Below are 25,679 nucleotides of genomic sequence, written 5' to 3'. Positions count from 1 at the left end.
CCAGTGCAGTGACGAAAATGGCAGACTGTATACATCGAGCTCCCACCTCGATAATTGTCTTGCTATGGCTTCCTTCGTCTGTAATGCCACATACTTGTAAATCATCATTAAAGAAAGCTAAGTTATTTTCTTACCACTGTATCACTATAGGAGGGACATCGGCTCTTTAATATTATATCTATATAGTTTTGGGTTACTTAAGAAGCCGCAATTACAAAACGAACGTATTTCCAGGGAGCTAGCGCCCCCTAGAGGAAAACAGCTGTGCGGACTAAACCTGCGTACTGCCTGTCAGTGTCAGGATTAGGGTGGCTGTATGCGCCCGGGCATCACAAGGAATAAGATGTCTACTTGCTCTTAGGGTCACTGCTTCACTTATACTTTAGTGATTGTAATACGACTCACACAAATGTAGGCTTTTTGTGCTATATATAAAACAATCCTACTCTTACTTGTACTTTTGATACTTAAGTACACTTATTATCAGATACATAACAACTTCTACCTCGATAGTTTTTTCATGGGAATTTTTTCCTTTCACTTGAGGCCCTTTCTAGAAAGGTAACTCTAGTTTTGCTGACGTGAGGCTGTTGGGTATTTTATACAAAACAACTCTCGATACACCACATGGTAATTGAATGGATGAGGTAAGTGACTCCCATAACCAAATGTTCAAATGATACAAGGAAACTTCTGGCTGTAAAACATTCTGTTCCACCACCATTGCCATTGAAAGGTAGAAGCAGGAATTTGAGTTCCAACCTGGCTGCTGTATTTTGCACACACAGTGTCTTATGGGTGCAGGTGTTTCTTTGGGATCTCTGGTTTTCATCCCACATCCACAGGTGAGGTTAATGGGTGACACTTACACAGATTGGTGGTGGATTTGGATCCTCCATTACACCCAGGTCTGCTTGAAAAGGTTTGGATTACTCCCAGCCTTGCAATGGAAGAATCGGTTCATGAAGGAATAGATGAGGGTCTTCTCATTTAAAGAGCTTTGTGCCAGCTTAGCTGAGCATGTACAAACAGCATTGTTTAACAGGCATATCAAAGCTGGGACATAAAGCCGAATAGCTCTTAAATTATTTACTGCACACACTCATTAAACATGCTATGAAGATTTAATCTTGATTAATATTTATTATTTTGAATTTAAGAAGACTTTACATTGCTAAGAATGTATAATAAGCCTTCCACAAAGACAAGTTTTCTTTTTTCACAGAACTTCTCCAAGTACTACTAAATTAATTGTAAACAATGGGACTTCTCTAAACAAAAAATGTAGTTGTTCAATCAATATTCTTTATTTTTACAGTGAGAATGACTGAAATGTCTTGGCTTTATTATTCAATTTTCATCATTGTACATTTTAAACAGTAGGAGGCCCTTCTCTTTGTGAACATTCAGCCTCACACATTCAATCTATAATGCAAAGGGCATTCTGACTGGCAAGGAGTTGCCAAGGCAAAGATTGTATTCAGGTATTGCACTCGGTTTAAAAATCCAAACTGGAATTAAAGCAACATCTACAGTATATGTACCAGGGTCGGCATAGAGGGGGCGACAAAGTGGCCAAGGCAGGTGGGTAAAACTAGACAGCTCACCTGTCCTAAAGGCAAAGAAGAATGCAGAGTTACCAATAATGCCCTCTCAAACTCAGGGGTGGTATTACCAGGACTGTCAAAGGTTGTTCCCTACTCGTATGCGTCTGAAAATATATATGGTCATAATGGGGAGCATTATACTGAATGTTACCCTCTGAACCTTGCCCTTCCACGAGTGACCCTAATATCAATGCTTCCAGAAATGTCATAAATGTCTACTTTTCAAAATGAATACATATCAATTAAAATTTATCCAATTACCTAACTGTTAAATATGAGATCTAATAGATAGATAGATAGATAGATAGATAGATAGATAGATAGATAGATAGATAGATAGATAGATATATTTCTCCCAAGAGGGAAACTTGGTCATTTATAATAATAATAATTAATAATTTATTACATTTATATATTCCTCATTGACACCCTGGCCATTGTGATATTTTGTTTATAAATTGTGATGGACAGCATCTGTGGGCTGCCATCCCTTCTAGGATGGGTGCTGGTCCATTACCTGGCCAGTAAGCAAACAAGACAGAACAATTCCTGTTTTTGCTAGGAAGCTGGCAGAAGATGCTATCCATACACATAGTGTATTGGTAACATGGCTGGGATGGAGCAAAGACCTTAATGAGGGCCAATAGAATGGAAGGACTGGGGGAGACAACCTGATGAGGCTACAGTCTCCCCTGATATGCTAGATGGTAACATCCCTGGGCTTTGGTACACATAAGGACACTTGCAGGTCATGCTGGGAACTGTAGTGCAGTGGAGGAGCTCTGTTCGGGTTCCATGCGTGCCACCAGGTCGGGGGTGAAGGAATCTGTGATGTGTACTTTGCGTGGCTTAGATCTGACTCGGACGTGCTTCCTATGGGTAATGCCCTGACACTGGAAGTATTCCCGGGTCTTCCATAAAAAGAGTCACTCTACCTTACCCTCGTGAGTTGGAGTCAGGAGTATAGGATGGATAAAGCTCATCTGGTAGGAGAGGAGAAAGAAGAAGAAAAAGAAAAGAGAATTGTTTATAGTGCTTGTGTTAGGATTATTATTACAAAGAAGCCATTTACTAAGGTAATTAATTGTAATAAACCTTTTATATGAACCCAGGACATGTGCTGCTGTGGTTGTGTCTGGGGTTTGGGGTTCTGCAATGCCCCTTACAGGTTGCAACATAAATTTGTAGATTTTGTTCTACTTCTTTTGGCCGTTTGTACTATATTCATATTATCAGATGTTTGGTGAATTACCCATCAAGAAAGTCAGATTCTAGTTTTGACTGCAGAAGGTTGGAAACTATAAAGCTGGTGTTACTGTGAAGGTCCATAAAGCTATCTGCTTGGATATTATCACCTGTTTTCAAGAGGAGTTTTGTAGACAAAGAATTAAAATAAAAAAAACATGATAACCTAAACCAGCCTATCAATAGTTTATTCATTAATGTGTTTATTCATTCACCCCTTTTCCAAATCTGCCTCTCCATCTACAGAGCACTGATTTAGAGTCACCAGTCACTTTAATCTACTCAGTTTTGACAGTTGGAGAGCACCAGAGCAACTGTTGAAAACCTACCACATACACTTCAGAAGAGGTTATCCACCTGAAGCTAAGCATGTCCCGGTCTGGCCAGTACTTGGATGGGAGACCATCTAGGAAAAGCTTGGGTTTCTGCTGGAAGAGATGTTGATAAGGTCTATGGGGGTGCTAACCCAGTGGTATGAATGTGGATCCCAATGCACCAGTGCAGTGATGGGGGCACTGTGCTGTAAAATTGGTGCTGTCCTTCAGATGAGATGTAAAACCGATGCCCTAACTCTCTGTGGTCATTAAAGATCCCAGGGCATTCTTCATGAAGAGTAGGGTGTATCCGTTGTCCTGGCTAAATTATCCAGCATGGCCTGGTCATTCTGGCCTCCTAATCATCCCCTGTTTCTCAATGGCCAACTATGTCTCACCACTTACCCAGTTAATAGCTAATGTGTGGTAAGTATACTGGAGCAAAATGGCTGTCATCACATCATCTAGGTGAATACCACACATTAGTGGTGATTGAAGTGGCACCCCACTAACTATGTAAAGCACTTTGAGTAGTGAGAAAAGCATTATATAAATGTAAAGAATTATTATTATTTATTGTATGAGGAAGTCGGGAGTGGCAGAGAAGTATGCAAGTGTTGCACAGGATTTGTACAAGGGAAGTGTGACAGTGGTGAGGTCTGCAGTAAGAGTGACAATGCATTTATGGCAGAGGTGGATTACATCAGGGGTCGGCTCTGAGCCCTTTCTTATTTGCAATGGTGATGGACAGGTTGACAGACAAGATTAGACAGGAGTCCCCGTGAACTATGATGCTTGCTGATGATATTGTGATCTGTAGCGATAGTAGGGAGCAGGTTGAGGAGACCCTGGAGAGGTGGAGATATGCTCTAGAGAGGAGAGGAATGACGGTCAGTAGGAACAAGACAGAATACATGTGTGTAAATCAGAGGAAGGTCAGTGGAATGGTGAGGATGCAGGGAGTAGAATTGGTGAAGGTGGATGAGTTTAAATACTTGGGATCAACAGAAGACAGGAAGATATGGAAAAAGATGATCCTAACAGGAACAGCTGAAAGAAGAAGAAGAAGAAGAATTATTACATGGATATGGTAGAACACACAAAGGTCAGGCTGGGGGTCAAATTCAGACCTTTGGAAGGTCTGTGAGGCAACATTCCTAACAGTGTTGCCACCCGTTTATCTATCTTCAAAAAAGCAGTGTTTCAAAAAACTAATTTGAACCCCAGACACGTACACACTATTTGTTTTATTACAAAAACAGGATGGCATTGTACGAACATACTGGTTAGCTCTGCTTCTTCATGGATCCATCATCCAGGGTTTAAATCTTGCAGTTGTTTGTTGCCCATGTGCTATCTGCAGGTTCTCAGTGTGTCTTTGTAGGTTTTCTTTTGGGTATTTCATCTTTCCTCCAAAAGGCATACAGATTACTTGGTCCTATGTAAATGTGTGTGTGATTAGGCCATGCGGAGGACTGGGGCCTTCTCCTGGGCTTGTTGTCAGTTCTGCTAGCAGAGGCTTGTTCCCCCTGTCCTTGAATTGGATTAAATATGTTTCTGAATGTTACATTATAATGTACAAGTAACTCTTTTGTATAAGCAATAAATTCCACTCTTTCTCTTTTTTTGAACTTTTTCTTTCATCTCTAAAATGGCACCTAATTTTTTCCCCACACTCTCTAGCAAGTGTCAGTTCATTCCTGACACAAAATGACTGGAGTCTGATATTTGACATGAATGCTTTTGTGATTTAGTCCATGCATGCACAGCGCTCAAGCGTTCACATGATGGGGCTCCATTCCATTTCTGTTCAGCCAGCAAGTCTTTGTGGGCAAACACTGAAAACGGCTGACATTGCTTGTCTTAGAAGCGAAACAAAGAAAAAACGGAGAAAGGTTTTACTTTTGTATTAGTAAAGAAAAGCCCTTTAGCTGATGCAGACATCCAGCTCATTTAAATCACAATGGGTGGGTCTTTGTTTAAGAGTATAAAAGGGGGGCTCCTGTACCCTCCTGCATCAGCGCAGGAGTCAACAGAACATCCAAAATGGGCAAGGTAACAGTCATGGTGATTTTATACTGGGCAGCTTTTATATTTAATTTGAAAAACAATAATATCAATATAACAAACTGTTCCTCTAACAGGCCAGCTACTTTGAAAATTAAAGCACTTTAAAATAAAAATGTTCTTTTTGACTTTCCAGATCATCTTCTACGAGGACAGGAACTTCCAGGGGCGCTCCTATGAGTGCAGCAGCGACTGTGCAGACATGCACTCCTATTTCAGCCGCTGCAACTCCATCCGGGTGGACAGCGGCTACTGGGTGGTCTATGAAAAACCCAACTACATGGGCTACCAGTACATCCTCAACCGTGGCGAGTATCCCGACTACCAGCGCTGGATGGGCTACAACGACTGCATCAGGTCCTGCCGCATGATTCCACCAGTAAGTTTTTTTGTGATCACTTTGTGTAACAGTCAGACAACATGAGTGAGTGACTGCACTGAAGCCAAACAGTTGGAGGTTCAATCTCCTCTGTGAACTCTTTGGCCTGAAGAACCCGCCAGGATTCTAATTGTATACAAATATGGAGGAAATTCTAAAATGGAATGTAAAATCCCTTGGATGATGTTCATTATGGACAGGTACCATATAAAGCACTCACAATGCTCCACTATTAGAAATGGGGTGACAATTTTAACACTCCCATATATGCAATATATAATTCACATTTGTGGGTTTAATTCAGCTCACTGTGGGTGTGTGTGCCCTGCGGTGGGCTGGCGCCCTGCCCGGGGTTTGTTTCCTGCCTTGCACCCTGTGTTGGCTGGGATTGACTCCAGCAGACCCCCGTGACCCTGTAGTCAGGATATAGCGGGTTGGATAATGGATGGATGGATGAAATTCAGCTCACTATTTTACCCTGAAGTGACTTAACTCAACAGTTAAGTATGCTGAAAGAAATCTCACTATGACGTGTTATTCGACAATGGTGCAATTCCGTGGTGGACCGTGGATATTCCTTTGACCTTGGCTTCAAATAGACTAACTGCAGCACTGTGTATGTTTGAACTACCCATAAGCCATTGCAAACATGCTGCATTTCATCAGCTTCAGTCCATTGATGTTACTGTGTAATTTTCAAATTGCTGAACAAGATTATACACTACATTCATTTACCCAGCTGGATGGCAGGTACTGGCGAGTAGATAGGGAGTCAGGAGTGGTCATTGAACTGGTAGCCCAGTGTCACAGTGCCTGCCACAATCAGACACACTGCCCATACCTTTATTGGCCCTGCTCAGGATTACGTACTGAATGGGTAACAAGATTAAAATATCCAAGTCCTTTAACCACCAGACATCAGTGTGCCCATCCTGAGATGTCTAGCTGTCTATGACCTTCAGTTGGCCGAGGTCTGACACATCTCCATCATTGTGATGTTTTTCATTCATATAAATTATACTGAGAGAGCAGGTTCAGAAATGCTTACAAACTATAAGTCCTCGTGTGAGTAAGTCAAACTGTAACACTGAGAAAGATAAAAAGTACCAAAACAGCCTAAAATTAAAAAGGCCTTGAGGAAGAAAAGAATAACATCAGACTAATGGCAACTCTCACAAGTCACTAAACCTGCCTGCACTCCAGTTGTAAATTACATGTGACCATCTAAACTTGCAAAGTGCCTTGAGTTGGTGATCAAAGTCGAAAAGGTGCTACTTAAAACATTTGCAGCACAGATCCTACCTGAGATGAGTTACTTCATTGTGACAAAATCAAATGTAACAACATGTTTATTCTTCTGTTTACAGTACCGAGGCTCCTACAGGCTGAAGATCTACGAGAGACCTGACTTTGGAGGCCAAATGATGGAGTTCACAGATGACTGCCCCAATGTCTATGACCGTTTCCGCTACAACGACATCTTCTCCTGCAATGTGATGGAGGGCTACTGGATCTTCTATGAACAACCCAACTACAGGGGCCGCCAGTACTTCCTGAGACCTGGCGAATACAGACGATTCAGCGACTGGGGTGGCTTTAACTCCTCCATCGGCTCTTTCCGTCGCATCATGGATTTTTAAGTAAATAAAAACTCATTATGTAAACAAAAATCATTTTTTGATCCTTGATCTTAATTCAGGACTTTCTTTATCCATTTTATAAACTGTTCTTGAGTGGTTGGGCTGGGTGGCAGCAACAAGTATACAGCAGAAACAAAGTCTGGGTGGGCTTGCAGGGCACATCACACTTGTGCAAGTCATATGTTGATGGAGCAGTCCACCCGCTGAAACAGAAACTCATAGAAACACAGGAACAGTGTGCAGGCACCACTCCAAAGGCATTGAACCATGGTACAAGCATACACAGCTTCCCCAGAATCTGACTAACCCAGAGCAACTGCTAGATCAGAATGCTGCTGATATTTAGTATGAATTAAAAACGGTCTCGGTGCTCAGTGACCAACACTTGTCCTTGCTTATCCACTCACCACATAAATCCCAGTCCAACTGTCCAAACAAAAGAAAACAATTACATTACAATACAAAAAAAAAAACAAACAACAAGTACATTTCCAAATCAAAGCTTAATATTTATAAATGACATTGCAATTATGGTCCCATTTCAGAAGAAAATGACAGTCTGCCTTAAAATCTTCATAGTCCTGGGGCCTCATGTATACAGTAAAGCTTGCAAACACACAAAAAGGGGCTCCAAATGTGCATACACAACTTCCCATGCCAGTGTTGGGATTTATAAAAGGTAACTTGATGCAAAAGCTTGCATATATTTATGACTGCTCTGACCCATGCGTGCCAAACATTTGAGAGACTACACCCTTGAGCAAGCAGGGATATGCAGCCAGACCAGCTTAATGACGACTCACACTTATAATAATTCATATCACCAAGTCAATATTATTATGTGTGTTGACATGACAAACATATTACACCTCAAGAAGGATGAATACAGATTGAGTCAAAGTTATGTTAACACTAATGGATTATTTTTATCTGGACCACACCTTTCCAGGTCGTGGTGGACCATTAACATGGCCTCCACACTCCCCTGATTTGACACCCTGTGATTTCTGGTTATGGGGTATGGTGAAGGAGCGCGTGTATAGCAGGAATGTTCGTGATATCAATGACCCGCAGGACAGAATACGGGCTGTGGTATCACCTATTCCCCACAAAATGTGTGCCCGGGCTTTATATGGTACTGTTCCTCATTGGTTTTTGTGTGTTGAACATGATGGCGAACAGGTTGAGACATTACTGTAAATCATCTTGCACATGTGAAGTATGTTTTGTGAATAAATTGTTTTCGCCATTCAAATGTTAACATAATTTTGACTCACCCTGTATGATGCACAGGTTGTGTTTTAGTTCCATTGTAAAAGGGCCAATGCTACGTGTTTGCACTGAAGAAGTTTCTTTTGTTTTTCATTGGTTTATATTGACTACCTGTTGTCACTTCTCAGCGAACTGGCTAAAAGGTCAGGAATATCTCCATCAAGCATCAGTCCATCATGCCTGCTGTGCTAGAAGCCATTACCTGACCGGTGAGATGCTATATCCAGTTTTCATATGGTGTGGGTGTACATACATTGCAAGGGCAATATGGGTTGGCTGGTATCATACATGAGCTGGAGACTGCAGTTTAAATATCACTTGGAGGCGTGGAATTCTACAAATAAGAGTCCTGTCAAAGGCTGATTCGGCTGTACCGGTGAGTAACCCTTTTACAGTAAATAATATTAGAACACAGAGCGAAGGGGTCCCTGACAAATGTGAGTGGAACCGAGTAGTCACTGTTCCTACAGGTGCAACTGTTGTAACTGATAGATTGCCTACACTTGAGTCTCAAGTGTGAAAGACAGCAATTAAGACCCTCGGAGATAGGATGGACAGTGAAATTGGGGTACAAAGCAAAAAGGAACCCTGCACTCATACAGGCATCCAAGTAGCTCAGACCCTTACAAAGACTTAGAACAACTGTGATGAGAACTCAGTCCAACAAGCTTGTCCATCTTATGTATCTAGATTGTCCAAAATAACATCAAGTCGAGATTTGAAGTTTTGCTCTCTAGGTATTTTTTTCTTTGTCGAAAGTTCTTTGCATGAAGAAAAAATTCATTAATGGTTGTATGACATTTGACCTTTACAAGCTTCTAACCTTGTCTCCATGTCCTTGGGTTTACAAATTATAGAGGTGCTTACAAAGCCATATCCCAATCACTACTCATTTTTCATGTTTCCATTATGCTACTGCCTGTATACAGATCACTGCTTAAATGTTCCAGAACAATACTCAAACAAATCAGGGTGTGGTCAAGGGCAACTCTTTCAGCCCTGCAGGACTGTCTTGATCATTATGTTTAAAGCAACTGCCACCTACAGTGGTGTGAAAAACTATTTGCCCCCTTCCTGATTTCTTATTCTTTTGTATGTTTGTCACACAAAATGTTTCTGATCATCAAACACATTTAACCATTAGTCAAATATAACACAAGTAAACACAAAATGCAGTTTTTAAATGATGGTTTTTATTATTTAGGGAGAAAAAAAATCCAAACCTACATGGGCCTGTGTGAAAAAGTAATTGCCCCCTTGTTAAAAAATAACCTAACTGTGGTGTATCACACCTGAGTTCAATTTCCGTAGCCACCCCCAGGCCTGATTACTGCCACACCTGTTTCAATCAAGAAATCACTTAAATAGGAGCTGCCTGACACAGAGAAGTAGACCAAAAGCACCTCAAAAGCTAGACATCATGCCAAGATCCAAAGAAATTCAGGAACAAATGAGAACAGAAGTAATTGAGATCTATCAGTCTGGTAAAGGTTATAAAGCCATTTCTAAAGCTTTGGGACTCCAGCGAACCACAGTGAGAGCCATTATCCACAAATGGCAAAAACATGGAACAGTGGTGAACCTTCCCAGGAGTGGCCGGCCGACCAAAATTACCCCAAGAGCGCAGAGACGACTCATCTGAGAGGTCACAAAAGACCCCAGGACAACGTCTAAAGAACTGCAGGCCTCACTTGCCTCAATTAAGGTCAGTGTTCATGACTCCACCATAAGAAAGAGACTGGGCAAAAACGGCCTGCATGGCAGATTTCCAAGACGCAAACCACTGTTAAGCAAAAAGAACATTAGGGCTCGTCTCAATTTTGCTAAGAAACATCTCAATGATTGCCAAGACTTTTGGGAAAATACCTTGTGGACTGATGAGACAAAAGTTGAACTTTTTGGAAGGCAAATGTCCCGTTACATCTGGCGTAAAAGGAACACAGCATTTCAGAAAAAGAACATCATACCAACAGTAAAATATGGTGGTGGTAGTGTGATGGTCTGGGGTTGTTTTGCTGCTTCAGGACCTGGAAGGCTTGCTGTGATAGATGGAACCATGAATTCTACTGTCTACCAAAAAATCCTGAAGGAGAATGTCCGGCCATCTGTTCGTCAACTCAAGCTGAAGCGATCTTGGGTGCTGCAACAGGACAATGACCCAAAACACACCAGCAAATCCACCTCTGAATGGCTGAAGAAAAACAAAATGAAGACTTTGGAGTGGCCTAGTCAAAGTCCTGACCTGAATCCAATTGAGATGCTATGGCATGACCTTAAAAAGGCGGTTCATGCTAGAAAACCCTCAAATAAAGCTGAATTACAACAATTTTGCAAAGATGAGTGGGCCAAAATTCCTCCAGAGCGCTGTAAAAGACTCATTGCAAGTTATCGCAAACGCTTGATTGCAGTTATTGCTGCTAAGGGTGGCCCAACCAGTTATTAGGTTCAGGGGGCAATTACTTTTTCACACAGGGCCATGTAGGTTTGGATTTTTTTTTCTCCCTAAATAATAAAAACCACCATTTACAAACTGCATTTTGTGTTTACTTGTGTTATATTTGACTAATGGTTAAATGTGTTTGATGATCAGAAACATTTTGTGTGACAAACATGCAAAAGAATAAGAAATCAGGAAGGGGGCAAATAGTTTTTCACACCACTGTATGTCTACAAGATCAACTTACTGGTGTATGGATCATCAGTCACCAGGTACGTGCATAAATTATGTTTCTGGACTTCTCTAGCACCTTCAAAACCATCCAACCTCTGCTCCTTAGGGACAAGCTGACAGACATGGGAGTAGATTCATACCTGGTGGCATGGATCATGGACTATCTTACAGACAGACCTCAGTATGTGCGTCTCGGGAACTGCAGGTCTGACATTGTGGTCAGCAACACAAGAGCGCCGCAGGGGACTGTGCTTTCTCCGGTCCTGTTCAGCCTATATACATCGGACTTCCAATACAACTCGGAGTCCTGCCACATGCAATAGTTCACTGACGACACTGCTATCGTGGGCTGAATCAGGAGTGGGCTGGAGGAGGAGTATAGGAACCTAATCAAGGACTTTGTTAAATGGTGCGACTCAAACCACCTACACCTGAACACCAGCAAAACCAAGGAGCTGATGGTGGATTTTAGGAGGACCAGGCCCTTCATGGACCCCGTGATCATCAGAGGTGACTGTGTGCAGATGGTGCAAACCTATAAATACCTGGGAGTGCAGCTGGATGATAAATTGGACTGGACTGCCAATACTGATGCTCTGTGTAAGAAAGGACAGAGCCGACTATACTTCCTTAGAAGGCTGGTGTCCTTCAACATCTGCAATAAGATGCTGCGGATGTTCTATCAGACGGTTGTGGCGAGTGCCCTCTTCTACACGGTGGTGTGCTGGGGAGGCAGCATAAAGAAGAGGGACGCCTCATGCCTGGACAAACTGGTGAGGAAGGCAGACTCTATTGTAGGCACGGAGCTGGACAGTTTGACATCCGTGGCAGAGCAACGGGCGCTGAGCAGGCTCCTGTTAATAATGGAGAATCCACTGCATCCACTAAACAGTATCATCTCCAGACAGTGGAGCTGCTCCACTGACAGACTGAGGAGATCGTTCAATTCCACCCTGGGGGGGTAAACATTAACATTATTCAAAGTTATTGTCTGTTATACCTGCATTGTTATCACTCTTTAATTTAATATTTTCTTTATCAGTATGCTGATGCTGGAGTATGTGACTTTCCTTTTGGGATTAATAAAGTATCTATCTATCTAAATGATGTGGCTGTCTCAAAGACTATGAAAACACCAGAGGTATGCTCACGGTTTAAAGCCCATAATGCTGAAGAAAATCCAGAGCCAATTTCAGAATACATTATTTCATGCCACTGTCTGCTGCAATACAATGTATGGGTGGTACGACAATAAATCCACTTGACTTGACACCAGACACACATTGAGCATGTGTCAGGGAATCCAAGCCATCAAAGACTATAAAACCACCCATCTCTCTAAATAACGTATATACAGTACCTGTGAGGAAGTCTGTCTGTCAGGATGAACAGGTACAGTGTCTGTCCACTGCTGATGCGAGAAGAACTTAATTGAATGTAAATCAACACAAAGCTGCTGGACAAGACAACATACCTAGCTAAGTGCTCAGGGAATGTGCAAACCAGTTGATGGATATCTTTACAGACATCTTCCACATTTCCCTTAGGTAGGCAGCTGTTTCCAAGTGCCAACACCATCATATCCATGCTTAAAAAGTTCTGACTCTCGCCTCCATGACTATTGCCCAATAGCACTTACACCGGTCAGCATGAAGTGCTTCGAGAGGCTAGTCTTGGGCCACTTCAAAGCAGAACTTCCACATCATATGACCCTCTCCATATTACCCAAACCGTTCAACTAAAGATGCTATATCATCTGCTCTTTATCTGGCCCTGAGCCATATGGATAAAAGAGACACTTATGCTAGAATGCTTTTCAGTGACTTCAGTCCAGCTTTCAACTCCATTATCCTTCTGAAGCTCCTAAGGAAGTTGAGCCTGCTAGGCTACAACACATTCCTATGCAACTGGATCCCTTACTTCCTGATGGAGAGGCTCCAGACAGTCCGTGTTAGAAGCATCATCTCTAGTGCCATCACACCGAGCATTGGTGCCCCCTCAGGGCCGTGTGTTCAGCCCACTTCTGTTCACTCTGCTGACTGATATTTGTATGACTTTGTGCAGCTCCAACACCTTCAATAAGTTTGCTGACAACACAACAGTGATAAGCCTAATCAGCAATGGGGATAAATCGACTTGCAGAATGGAAATGCAATGATTGGTGGACTGGTGAATGGCTTAATGAGGACAAGATGAAATAGATAATGGTTGACTTCAGGAAAGGTCCATGCTGTCCACACCCCACAGCACATCAAGGGATATAAGGCAGAACTGGTGAAGAACATCAAATTCCTTGGAATGCATCTGGCAGCTAACCTTACTTGGTCATTTAAAACCACTTCTATAGACAAGAAGGCACAGCAGTGTCTCAGCTTTCTTTAACAGGTAAAGAAGACAAGCCTACCCCACCATTCTCATTAAATTCTACAAAGGGCACCATTGTGGGTGTTCTGACCAGCTGCATCATTAACTGGTTTGGGAACTGCAGTAGCACTGTCTGGAACGTCCTACAGTGTACAGTGCACACATTAGAAAAGATCATTGGGACGTCTCTGCCCTCCATCTTTATAAATCATTGCATCCATAAAGCCTTTAACATTGTGAAGACTGCTCCAACCCCCACATGTTCTCTTTGTCCCACTTCCATCTGGTAGAATGTACTGTAGCATCCAAACCAGTTCTGCCAGGTTTTGCAAAGGCTTCTAATCCTTGGCTGTCCAGACTCTGAATTCTGTGCTGCACCCCTGTCTTCAGATCTGCTCCTGGTACCTTATTTAGACTACTTTATATACAGTACATTTGTTATGATTGTTACTACTGTTGTTTTTTTATTATTAGTTGTTGTCCATCCATCCATCCATCCATCCATCCTCTTACGCTTATCCAAGATCTGGTCGCTGGGGCAGCAGCTTGAGCAGAGATGTCCAGACTTCCCTCTCCCCGGCCACTTCTACTAGCTCTTCCGGGGAATCCTGAGGTGTTTCCAGGCCAGCCGAGAGACATAGTCCCTCCAGCGTGTCCTGGGTCTTCCCCGGGGCCTCCTCCCGGTTAGACGTGCCCGGAACACCTCACCAGGGAGGCGTCCAGGAGACATCTTGATCAGATGCCCACGCCACCTCATCTGATTCCTCTCGATGCGGAGGAGCAGTGGCTCTACTCTGAGCCCCTCCCGGATGACTGAGCTTCTCACCCTATCTTTAAGGGAAAGCCCAGACACCCTGCGGAGGAAACTCATTTCAGCCGCTTGTATTCGTGATCTCGTTCTTTCAGTCACTACCCATAGCTCATGACCATAGGTGAGGGTAGGAACATAGATCGACTCGTAAATTGAGAGCTTTGCCTTATGGCTCAGCTCCTTTTTCACCAAGACAGACCGATGCAGAGCCTGCATCACTGTGGATGCCGCACCAATCCGCCTGTAGATCTCCCACTCTATTCTTCCCTCACTCGTGAACAACACCCCAAGATACTTGAACTCCTCCACTTGGGGCAGGATCTTCCTCCCAATCCTGAGAGGGCACTCCACCCTTTTCCAGCTGAGAACCATGGTCTCGGATTTGGAGGTGCTGATTCCCATCTCAGCCGCTTCACACTCGGCTGTGAACCGATCCAGAGAGAGCTGAAGATCACGGCCTGATGAAGCAAACAGGACAACATCATCTGCAAAAAGCAGTGTCCCAATCCTGAGCCCACCAAACCGGACCCCCTCAACGTCCTGGCTGCGCCTAGAAATTCTGTCCATAAAAGTTATGAACAGAATCGGTGACAAAGGGCAGCCCTGGCTGAGTCCAACTCTCACCGGAAACAGGTTCGACTTACTGCCGGCAATGCGGACCAAGCTCTGACACGAGTTGTACAGGGACCGAACAGCCCTTATCAGGGGGTCCGGTACTCCATACTCCCAGAGCACCCCCCACATGATTCCCCGAGGGACACGGTCGAATGCCTTTTTCAAGTCCACAAAACACATGTAGACTGGTTGGGCAAACACCCATGCCTCCTCCAGGACTGCCAAGGGTGTAGAGGTGGTCCACTGTTCCACGACTAGGACGAAAACCACACTGTTCCTCCTGAATCTGAGGTTCGACTGTCTGATGGACCCTCCTCTCCAGGACCCTTGAATAGACTTTTCCAGGGAGTCTGAGGAGTGTGATCCCTCTGTAGTTGGAACACACCCTCCGGTCCCCCTTCTTAAAGAAGGGGACCACAACCCCGGTATGCCAATCCAGAGGAACTGTCCCTGATGTCCATGCGATGTTACAGAGACGCATCAACCAAGACAGCCCTACAACATCCAGAGCCTTGAGGAACTCCGGGTGTATCTCATCCACCCCCGGGGCCCTGCCACCAAGGAGTTTTTTGACCACCTCGGTGACATCAGTCCCAGAGCCCACCTCCGAGTCCCCAGGCTCTGCATCCTCATTGGAAGGCATGTTAGTGGGATTGAGGAGGTCTTCGAAGTACTCCCCCAACCGATCCACAACGTCCCGAGTCGAGGTCAGCAGTGCACCATCCCCACCATATACAGTGTTGACACTGCACTGCTTCCCCCTCCTGAGACGCCGGACGGTGGACCAGAATCTCCTCGAAGCCGTCCGAAACTCGTTCTCCATGGCCTTCCCAAACTCCTCCCATGCCCGAGTTTTTGCCTCAGCAACCACCGAAGCCGCATTCCGCTTGGCCTGCCGGTACCTATCAGCTGCCTCCAGAGTCCCACAGGACAAAAGGGTCCTGTAGGACTCCTTCTTCAGCTTGACAGCATCCCTCACCGCCGGTGTCCACCAATGGGTTCGGGGATTGCCGCCACAACAGGCACCGACCACCTTATGGCCACGGCTGCCTCAGCCGCCTCAACAATAGAGGCACGGAACATGGCCCATTCGGACTCAATGTCCCCCACCTCCCTCGGGACGTGGTTGAAGTTCTGCCTGAGGTGGGAGTTGAAGCTACTTCTGACAGGGGGCTCTGCCAGACGTTCCCAGCAGATCCTCACAACACGTTTGGGCCTACCAGGCCCGACCAGCATCCTCCTCCACCATCGAAGCCAACTCACCACCAGGTGGTGATCAGTTGACAGCTCCGCGCCTCTCTTCACCCGAGTGTTCAAGACATGTGGCCACAAGTCCGACGACACGACCACAAAGTCGATCATCGAACTGAGGCCTAGGGTGTCCTGGTGCCAAGTGCACATATGAACACCCCTATGCTTGAACATGGTGTTTCGTTATGGACAATCCGTGACGAGCACAGAAGTCCAATAACAAAACACCACCCGGGTTCAGATCGGCGGGGGCCATTCCTCCCAATCACGCCCTTCCAGGTCTCACTGTCATTGCCCACGTGAGCATTGAAGTCTCACAGCAGTACGAGGGAGTCCCCAGAAGGTATGCCCTCTAGCACCCCCTCCAGGGACTCCAAAAAGGGTGAGTACTCCACACTGCTGTTCGGCGCATACACACAAACAACAGTTAGGACCCGTCCCCCCACCCGAAGGCGGAGGGAGGCTACCCTCTCGTCCACCGGGGTAAACCCCAATGTACAGGCTCCAAGTCGGGGGGCAATAAGCATGCCCACACCAGCTTGGCACCTCTTACCGCGGGCAACTCCAGAGTGGTAGAGAGTCCAGCCCCTCTCAAGGAGATTGGTTCCAGAGTCCAAGCTGTGCGTCAAGGTGAGCCCGACTATATCTAGCCGGAACCTCTCGACCTCGCGCACTAGCTCAGGCTCCTTCCCCTCAGAGAGGTGACATTCCACGTCCCAAGAGCCAGCTCCTGTAGCCGAGGATCGGACCGCCAAGGTCCCCACCTTCAGCCACCACCCAACTCACACTGCACCCGACCTCCTTGGCCCCTCCCATAGGTGGTGAGCCCATGGGAAGGGGGACCCACGTTGCCTCTTCGGGCTGTGCCTGGCCGAGCCCCATGGGTGTAGGCCCGCCCACCAGGCGCTCGCCATCGAGCCCCACCTACAGGCCTGGCTCCAGAGGGGGGCCGTGGTGACCCGTGTCTGGGCGAGGGAAAACGCCGTCCAAATTTTTTATTCATCAAAGAAGGTCTGTTGAACTGCACTTTGTCTCATCCCTCACCTAGGACCAGTTTGCCTTGGGTGGCCCTACCAGGGGCATAAAGCCCCGGACAACAGAGCTCCTAGGATCATTGGGATCTTTTGAGGAGGGGACTATGAAATCACTTTGCATTTAAATGTACTAAACTATTGCTACTACCTATTTTACTTGCTGCTAATTACAGGGCATACTGCAATATTTATTTAAGTCATAGTGATCTTACTGTATTTACTGTATTAATGTGGTTTTGTCCCGTTTATCATTAATCTCAAAGACCATCAAGTTAAGGGGCTATTTACTTTTATGTAGTTTTTTATGTTTTTTTTAATGGGTTATCATGGGCAAAGTTTAATTTTTTCATTACAGGGACCCGAGTGCCAAATTTTGTTTTTGCACATGAATGATGCTGGAAAAACAATAAAAAGATCCATGATACACATGTAGTCTAAATATGATCAGAAGGGTTTTATGTTTTTTTTGCTGATCACACATCTCCAAAAAAAAAAAAAATACATACATACATTACAAAAATTACAACAAAAAAATAATCAGACTCGAGCTGCAGTGTGAATAAATACTCAGAACGTGTTATGATGAAGCAAACTGTAAACATCAGAACACATAAAGAAAGGAAATGTAAGTCCGCTGTTCAGTTGGCCCACCTGGACAGCACTGAACACTCTGTTGTGTCTCACAGAGCCACACTTCACATCAGAATGTCAGAAAGAATTTACATCTCTTCAGTTCTTTGTTCCTGTAGCTAAACAATTAAAAACATCAACCAGATATTTATTGAAAAATGTGAACAAACCTAATGTAAATGTTAACATTATTCAAAGTTATTGTCTGTCTGTATACCTGCATTGTTATCACTCTATAATTTAATACTGTTTTTTATTAGTATGCTGCTGCTGGAGTATGTGAATTTCCCCTTGAGATTAATAAAGTATCTATCTATCTGTCTAATGTGGTGTCCACTTTGTAAATAAAAGCGTGCACCTAAAACATTCAATTCACAAAGGAAACGATCACACCCAGTTACAGATAGGGGTGGCATGTTGGCACAGTGGTACCACTGTTGCCTCGCAGTAAGGAGACCAGGACTCATGTCATGGGACCTTCCAGCATGGAATTTGCATGTTCTCCCTGTGTCCACATGGGTTTCCTCCCACATTCCAAAGACATGGAGGTTAGGTGCATTGGTGTTGCTAAATTGTCCCTGTTGTGCACATGGTGTGTGTGTGTGTGATGTACTGGCAGTCGGGGATTGTTTCCTCTTTGCACCCTGGGCTCACTGGGATAAGCTCTAAACCCCATCCATCCAGTTTGTTAATAGTTACCATTCCACAAGGCACTGTGTCTCATTGTTTGATCAACTCTCATGAGTTTAGTCTAATTGTCACTGGTTTTCTGGTATGTTATTCCAGGCCTTGAAAAGCCTATAAACTAAAAGGACTAAAGAGTCCTTGACAAGCATAGAGGGCACTTAATGCAGACACTCCTTTTAAAAATATCTGTTTTACGTTTCCAGCTAGGACCAAGAATTCTGGAAGTTATTCTCCGTTTTACCAAATCTGAACTTATCAGTGTTAGTATGGACTTCAGTAAAGGGGTTGTGGGTGTCTAATTTAGCCTAATCACTGAAGGTTATGGCTGTAAAAATTAATAGCTGGACTGCCCAAATCATAAAATAATTTTTAATTCAATTCTCCCAGGTAGAAAACCTTTGTTAGTAAAAATCTCGGCCTCTTTGGCTAAAATAATAGTGTTTTTACTCCAAAGTATACTGTAAAAAAATATCGATGTCATTGGTAATAAATGATAAATAAACACAATTGTAAACAAAGTTTTGTTGTAAGTGTAAGAATTTCAGTGGGGAATTGTTGATACTGATGCTGTTATTTTAAAATGGGGAACTGTGGGTATTGATGCTATTATTTTAAACTAATTTAAAAGTGGGGATATCCCACTACACGTTTACAACAAGAAAAGTCCTTAATTATTGCCACTCATCTAATTATAGAATTAGCTGATAAATAAAATACAAATTTTGTATGCAATGAAATTACTAATAAACAGTCAGTTGAAATAATTTTCTTACTTGCTGTGTAAACACTTTTGATGTGAAAGGACAGCAAGATTATTAGCATTTTTAGTAAAGTGCCATTCAATACATGGCTTTAATGGAGAAACAAAGGCTTTGTAGTTCTCTTCCACTCATTACGAATATGGCTACAGGTACTCTTCTAACCCAACATTCATTTTTTTAATGGACTTACTTACCCAAATCAGGACAGTTGGTAGCTGATGTGAGTCAGGATCCAATCTTGAATGCCAACCTCATGTATATCAATCTGCAATAGTAATATACAGTTCATCCGGAAAGTATTCACAGCGCATCACTTTTTCCACATTTTGTTATATTACAGCTTTATCCCAAAATGGATTAAATTCATTTTTTTCCTCAAATTCTACACACAACACCCCATAATGACAACGTGAAAAAAGTTTTCTTGAGGTTTTTGCAAATTTATTAAAAAAAAAAACCGGAGAAATCCCATGTACATAAGTATTCACAGCCTTTGCTCAATACTTTGTTGATGCACCTTTGCCAGCAATTACAGCCTCAAGTCTTTTTGAATATGATGCCATAAGCTTGGCACACCTATCCTTGGCCAGTTTCGCCCATTCCCCTTTGCAGCACCTCTCAAGCTCCATCAGGTTGGATGGGAAGCGTCAGTGCACAGCCATTTTAAGATCTCTCCAGAGATGTTCAATCGGATTCAAGTCTGGGCTCTGGCTGGGCCACTCAAGGACATTCACAGAGTTGTCCTGAAGCCACTCCTTTGATATCTTGGCTGTGTGCTTCGGGTCGTTGTCCTGCTGAAAGATGAACCGTCGTCCCAGTCTGAGGTCCAGAGCGCACTGGAGCAGGTTTTCATCCAGGATGTCTCTGTACATTGCTGCAGTCATCTTTCCCTTTATCCTGACTAGTCTCCCAGTCCCTGTCGCTGAAAAACATCCCCACAGCATGATGCTGCCACCACCATGCTTCACTGTAGGGATGGTATTGGCCTGGTGATGAGTGGTGCCTGGTTTCCTCCAAACGTGACGCCTGGCATTCACACCAAAGAGTTCAATCTTTGTCTCATCAGACCAGAGAATTTTCTTTCTTATGGTCTGAGAGTCCTTCAGGTGCCTTTTGGCAAACTCCAGGCGGACTGCCATGTGCCTTTTACTAAGGAGTGGCTTCCATCTGGCCACTCTACCATACGGGCCTGATTGGTGGATTGCTGCAGAGATGGTTGTCCTTCTGGAAGGTTCTCCTCTCTCCACAGAGGACCTCTGGAGCTCTGACAGACTGACCATCGGGTTCTTGGTCACCTCCCTGACTAAGGCCCTTCTCCCCCGATCGCTCAGTTTAGATGGCCGGCCAGCTCTAGGAAGAGTCCTGGTGGTTTCGAACTTCTTCCGCTTACAGATGATGGAGGCCACTGTGCTCATTGGGACCTTCAAAGCAGCAGAAGTTTTTTTGTAACCTTCCCCAGATTTGTGCCTCGAGACAATCCTGTCTCGGAGGTCTATAGACAATTTCTTTGACTTCATGCTTGGTTTGTGCTCTGACATGAACTGGGACCTTATATAGACAGGTGTGTGCCTTTCCAAATCATGTCCAATCAACTGAATTTACCACAGGTGGACTCCAATTAAGCTGCAGAAACATCTCAAGGATGATCAGGGGAAACAGGATGCACCTGAGCTCAATTTTGAGCTTCACGGCAAAGGCTGTGAATACTTATGTACATGTGCTTTCTCAATTTTTTTATTTTTAATAAATTTGCAAAAATCTCAAGTTAACTTTTTTAGCGTTTTTATTATGGGGTGTTGTGTGTAGAATTCTGAGGAAAAAAATGAATTTAACATTTTGGAATAAGGCTGTAACATAACAAAATGTGGAAAAAGTGATGTGCTGTGAATACTTTCTGGATGCACTGTATATAGCATCTTATTTTGTCTGTTCAAAAAAAATAAAAAATTGATATACTTTGAAAACTTTCATATTTGAAACATGAGAGAAATAAGTAAGAGCAATGAGAGCACATAATCACAGAGGTGTGCAGGTAGTGCGACACATATAACTGCTGAACACGACATCAGCAAACACTACATTTTAAGTTGCTGATGTTTTAAAACTAAAGAATTGTTTATTGGAATAACAACTAAAAGGCAACTAATAGCACAGCTCTGAGAAACTGCCCAGTGAGGACAACTGACTCCACAGCTTCTGGTCAAGCAGTTATAAAAAGAGATGCTCCTGGTTTCAGTTCAGGAAGAGAAGACCGCCAAACCGAGCTCCAACCTGACCCCGTGACCTCTACTGAGCCAGACGCTCCTTTTGGTACTTTGGCAATACAGCCTGTTCCTGTTTGACTTTAATCTTGCGCTACAAAGTGTGTGTTTATTTTGCTGAACTGTTTAGTTATTAAAAGAGGCAACCTGGTTGGTGCCCCAACATATTAGTGGACTTATGTGTTCCCTCAGTTGATGATAATTATTACAGAAGAGATGAGAGTTCCAAAATCTGCTAATTACACCTTCTGGTAAAACTTAGGGAACACGTGATTGTGACTTTTCATGCAGCTGCTCATGTGCCGAAAATATGTTTGAGCTTCAAAACCTGCTAACTGCAACAGTGTAGCACTATAGTTTTAGGGATTAAGTTTCAAAATCTGCTTACGGACCCAGATTTTCCTATTTATCTCCAAAATTTATCTTTTGTACTTAGCTGATTTTGGAACTGAGCTCTTCAATTGTAACTGAAAATATCAGAACTTATATAGGATAAAAAAAATTCAAGAGGAAGTGAAATGTCCTTTGAATTTTTAGTTTTAGCAGTGCTTTTAAGCTGTAATTTTTTAGTTACTGGAGAGAAAATGTCCATGAATTTCAGTCCCCGTATTTATTATAGGTTACTTCCCTGACAAAGAGTAACAGTCACATTTTGGCATATTGTGGAGAGAAAGGACATAAATACAGTGGAAGGTCAAAAACTAAAAACTCAAAAATGTGGAGCTCTTTTAACTTTATACCTGGAAGGAATCCATCTCTTGTAACACCTATAAAAGTGAGCTCACTCGGCATGGGCAAAAAACACTTTGGAGTAAAGGTGTTTCCTCTCTCCTGCACACTTGAGGGCAATGCAGCAGCACTCTGTCAATGCTAACGTCACTTTCTTATTATTTCACACATCCTTACTCTTTTGCAAACTATTTCCTTGGATGAGTTGGATTGCTGGTAGTTGATGCCGCACTCCTTAAAATACATGACATTAAGGTCATCTTGCATGTATAGTGTCCATTTTAGGACATCCTTGTCCCTCTGACAAAACTCCACTAATCTTCATTCAAAACTCCTTTCTGCCGCTTTCAAAATGACATCCATTCTCTGATGAACTGCATCCACATTCTACTGTCCAACGAAGTGCCACCCTCCCTCTGATCTAAAAACCAAGGAAAATAGAGGCCGGGTGCTTCGGAGAAGGGGGCGTGGTATTCATCAATCATTTTAATATGCAACAAGGATATATTTGAGAGGGCCAATCGGGACACGCTCTTCCCCTTCAAACTTCCTTTGAAACTTCTCCAGACTGAAGGTCGATTGTGCATTTTGCCACTTAGCTTACAAAACATTTGTATTCAGCATTTTTACAATGTTTTTTTGCACTTATTAAATTATTTTAAAGTATAACATGATTATGTTTCTCCCTTAATGTTTACAGCATCTTTCATGTCCCTTTCCGGTTATTTAAAATTGGGCCTTTACATTGCACATTTTAGGGCACTAATGCATTTTTCTACTATTGCGATTATCGCTCATTTATGCTCGTCTGTTAGCCTCACACATCATAAACAACAACAAAAAAAAAAAATGCAATACACCAATATTAAATGATAGGAAAAATGAAAACGAACACCACTAAGCGTCAAGGGAGTAAATATTAATAAATTGTTAAACGATTACGAGCACAAAAAACTGAAAATGTATATACGAAGATGTTGTAATAAGCAAGAAACAGAACGTGCAGCATAGAGAAGTTTCAAAGAAAGATTAAAGGGGAAGCATGGTTTGCTGTCTAAAATATATTTCCATTGAATATAAAAATGATTGACAAATACCACGGCTTGAAGAGCCCAGCCTGTATTTGTGGGTGAAAAGTCTGAGGTAGGAGGGAGCTTTGTGAGACGGCAGAATGCAGACCCAGTTTTTGTCTGAGGTAAGAGGCAAAATATAGTTTTGAATGAGGAAAGGTGGAGTTTTGTTGGAGAGAGTAAAAAGGACACCATATGCGCCATGCAGGGGATTAAAAATAAACAATACTTTCTTGACAAAACAGCCTTGAAAGGATTAAGCTTATTCTTAAAAAGTTAATAATAAGGCTTGTTATACAATTTTTTGGCAAACAATTTAAAAGGAGACTTGTACCACTATTATGAAGGAAAGCTTTGTGTAATAAAATTAATTTTTGAATAGTTACTAGAACTTTTGCACAAACATTGCTTTTTTTTTTTTAAATTTGATTACTCAAAACAATTGTCAGACCAGTTGTTTACACTGTCAAAAGGAAATATGTTTCTGAATTTATCTAGGAAAACAAACACAATTCTCTGCAGTACACAATCATCAGAAAGAAATACAGGAATAATAATTTTTTTACTGAAATCTAATCTAAAACATACACATTTTAATAAAGAAAACTAATTTGTAAATTGTACTACTTAGAAATACATTCCACTATTTATAAAATATATTCTTTATTAAGATGTGTACATTTCTGAATACAATCTCACCTATACATAGGTGCAGACAGTCACATACACACTTACACACCATTAATATAAATTACACTGTATGCATAAATTTCAGCATTTTGTGAAAGGCACTAATTAAGCTCAGTTTTATTGGTAAATCTAGCACATAAAAACACAAAATAGCTAAATTTATCAAGCTTAAGAATTAGCAGCACTGCAGAGATCTTAGGCAGTGAGTGGGGTCTTGGTGGAAACTCAGGACAACAGAATTCTAACAAATAAACCTCAACAATTCAGCAACAGTCTCAAAAAACTCTTATTCACTGTAAAAGTTTACATAAGAATATGTTCATGCATATACATATCGAACGGGGGTGATAATATTCCAAATTCTTTTTCTCTCAGACTTTGCAAAAACCATAATCACATAATAGCAGCAAAAACTTCTGATCTATGATAGCAGCTGCTAAAGAACATTTTTAAAAAGGGAAGTTTGAAAATTGCAGAATTTTACCATGTTAACTATAAAATGTTTCACTCTACCGTTAAATTAGTTTTTATACCATAGGCACCACCAAAATTTCATACAATGAATTTATTTTTTTTTAGCCTAATAACATTTCTCTTCCACAAACACATGTTTCATGAAGATAAAATAAGGTCATTTAATACATAAAGTGCCATGTTGGGAATGCTGCCTGACATTAAACATCGCTGACTAACGATAATGAATACAAATAAGAAAATAGCCATAAACTGATAAATATTCTACCAAGGTTCAATTTCAAGAAGTTCAAATAAGTTTTTCTTGTACACAATGGTTCCAATGATATAAAAAATAGCATAAAAGTCTTTTTTTTTTTTTTTTTTGAAAAGCCATCTTAAAGGAAGAAGTAGGAGAAGACAAAGGACCAAATCTCATTTTTGCAGTGTTATGTTTTTCCATCTTCATGGCTGGGAGTGCTTTAGCAGTTTAAGATCTTGTTTTTAAGACAAGTTATACATTTTATTTTAGTGAATGTCATCTTTCCATTATTGAATAATGTAAAAATGATTTTTTTCACAACACAATAGAGAATATCATCCTTCTTAAATTAATTATTCTTCTTTCCACAGGACAGATTTTAATTGGAGGTTCTTCGAGTTACAGGCATGTTCTCATGAAGGTATTTCAAACTTCCTTGTTCTGAAAAATCTGCCACTGTGTGTCCATCTCCACGAAGAATCCATTTAGTAGTCAACAGACCTTCTAATCCAACAGGTCCACGAGCATGGATTCTTGATGTACTAATACCAACTTCAGCCCCTGAAGAAATAAGGATATTTATCAGTGTATTCATCAATTAATTAACTGAAACATTCTGAAGACAGTATGGCGTTTGTCACAAAAACATTCCTTTACTTTTTGACTTCTTCAATATACAATTGTAAATAATAAATATTTAAGTTCAATAATTTAAAAAAAAGCAGAAAATGACTGGATTTTAATGGGTACACAGCTATACCTAGAAAATGCTTGTAATCCCCAAAGGGGGTAAGGTGGGGTATTAAAGAGGGGGTACAATTAGAAATCTTCTAACACCTGAATTCTATGCTAAAGTTCTGCAAGCT

At 42.3% G+C, this 25,679-nt stretch overlaps 2 protein-coding genes across 5 annotated transcripts in view; one reads left to right on the top strand and one right to left on the bottom strand.

Annotated features, from left to right (window-relative positions):
• The first annotated feature begins 5,092 nt into the window (after positions 1–5,092).
• On the top strand, positions 5,093–7,282 carry LOC114644944 (gamma-crystallin M2-like). 2 transcript variants are annotated; one of them, XM_028792920.2, is made up of 3 exons: positions 5,093–5,221; positions 5,370–5,612; positions 6,980–7,282. In XM_028792920.2, the coding sequence occupies exons 1-3, from the start codon at positions 5,213–5,215 to the stop codon at positions 7,250–7,252; spliced, it is 525 nt and encodes a 174-aa protein (XP_028648753.1). In that variant the 5' UTR covers positions 5,093–5,212; the 3' UTR covers positions 7,253–7,282. The 2 variants fall into 2 exon arrangements, with proteins under 2 accessions (XP_028648753.1, XP_051779684.1); XM_051923724.1 differs by lacking the exon at positions 5,093–5,221 and having other exon boundaries at positions 5,349–5,612.
• A 16,550-nt stretch (positions 7,283–23,832) lies between these two features.
• Positions 23,833–25,679, bottom strand: part of aldh18a1 (aldehyde dehydrogenase 18 family, member A1) — a 31,145-nt gene continuing 29,298 nt past the window's right edge. For all 3 annotated transcript variants that reach the window (XM_028795790.2, XM_028795789.2, XM_028795791.2), the window contains exon 19: positions 23,833–25,374. In XM_028795790.2, the coding sequence (XP_028651623.1) occupies positions 25,193–25,374 (182 nt within the window). In that variant the 3' untranslated portion in view covers positions 23,833–25,192. The remainder of the gene's footprint in view (positions 25,375–25,679) is intronic.

This window comes from Erpetoichthys calabaricus, chromosome 2 (assembly GCF_900747795.2).
Source record: "Erpetoichthys calabaricus chromosome 2, fErpCal1.3, whole genome shotgun sequence".
Lineage (NCBI taxonomy): Eukaryota > Metazoa > Chordata > Cladistia > Polypteriformes > Polypteridae > Erpetoichthys > Erpetoichthys calabaricus.
Note: the sequence above shows the minus strand (reverse complement) of the source record. Positions and strands in the feature narration are given on the sequence as shown.

Bases quoted from the DNA above. Each gene is read 5' to 3' on its own strand.
- LOC114644944 (XM_051923724.1), top strand. From the start codon at position 5,349: ATGTTCTTTTTGACTTTCCAGATCATCTTCTACGAGGACAGGAACTTC. The intron at 5,613-6,979 runs GTAAGTTTTTTT...TTCTGTTTACAG, and splicing joins CCTGCCGCATGATTCCACCA to TACCGAGGCTCCTACAGGCT.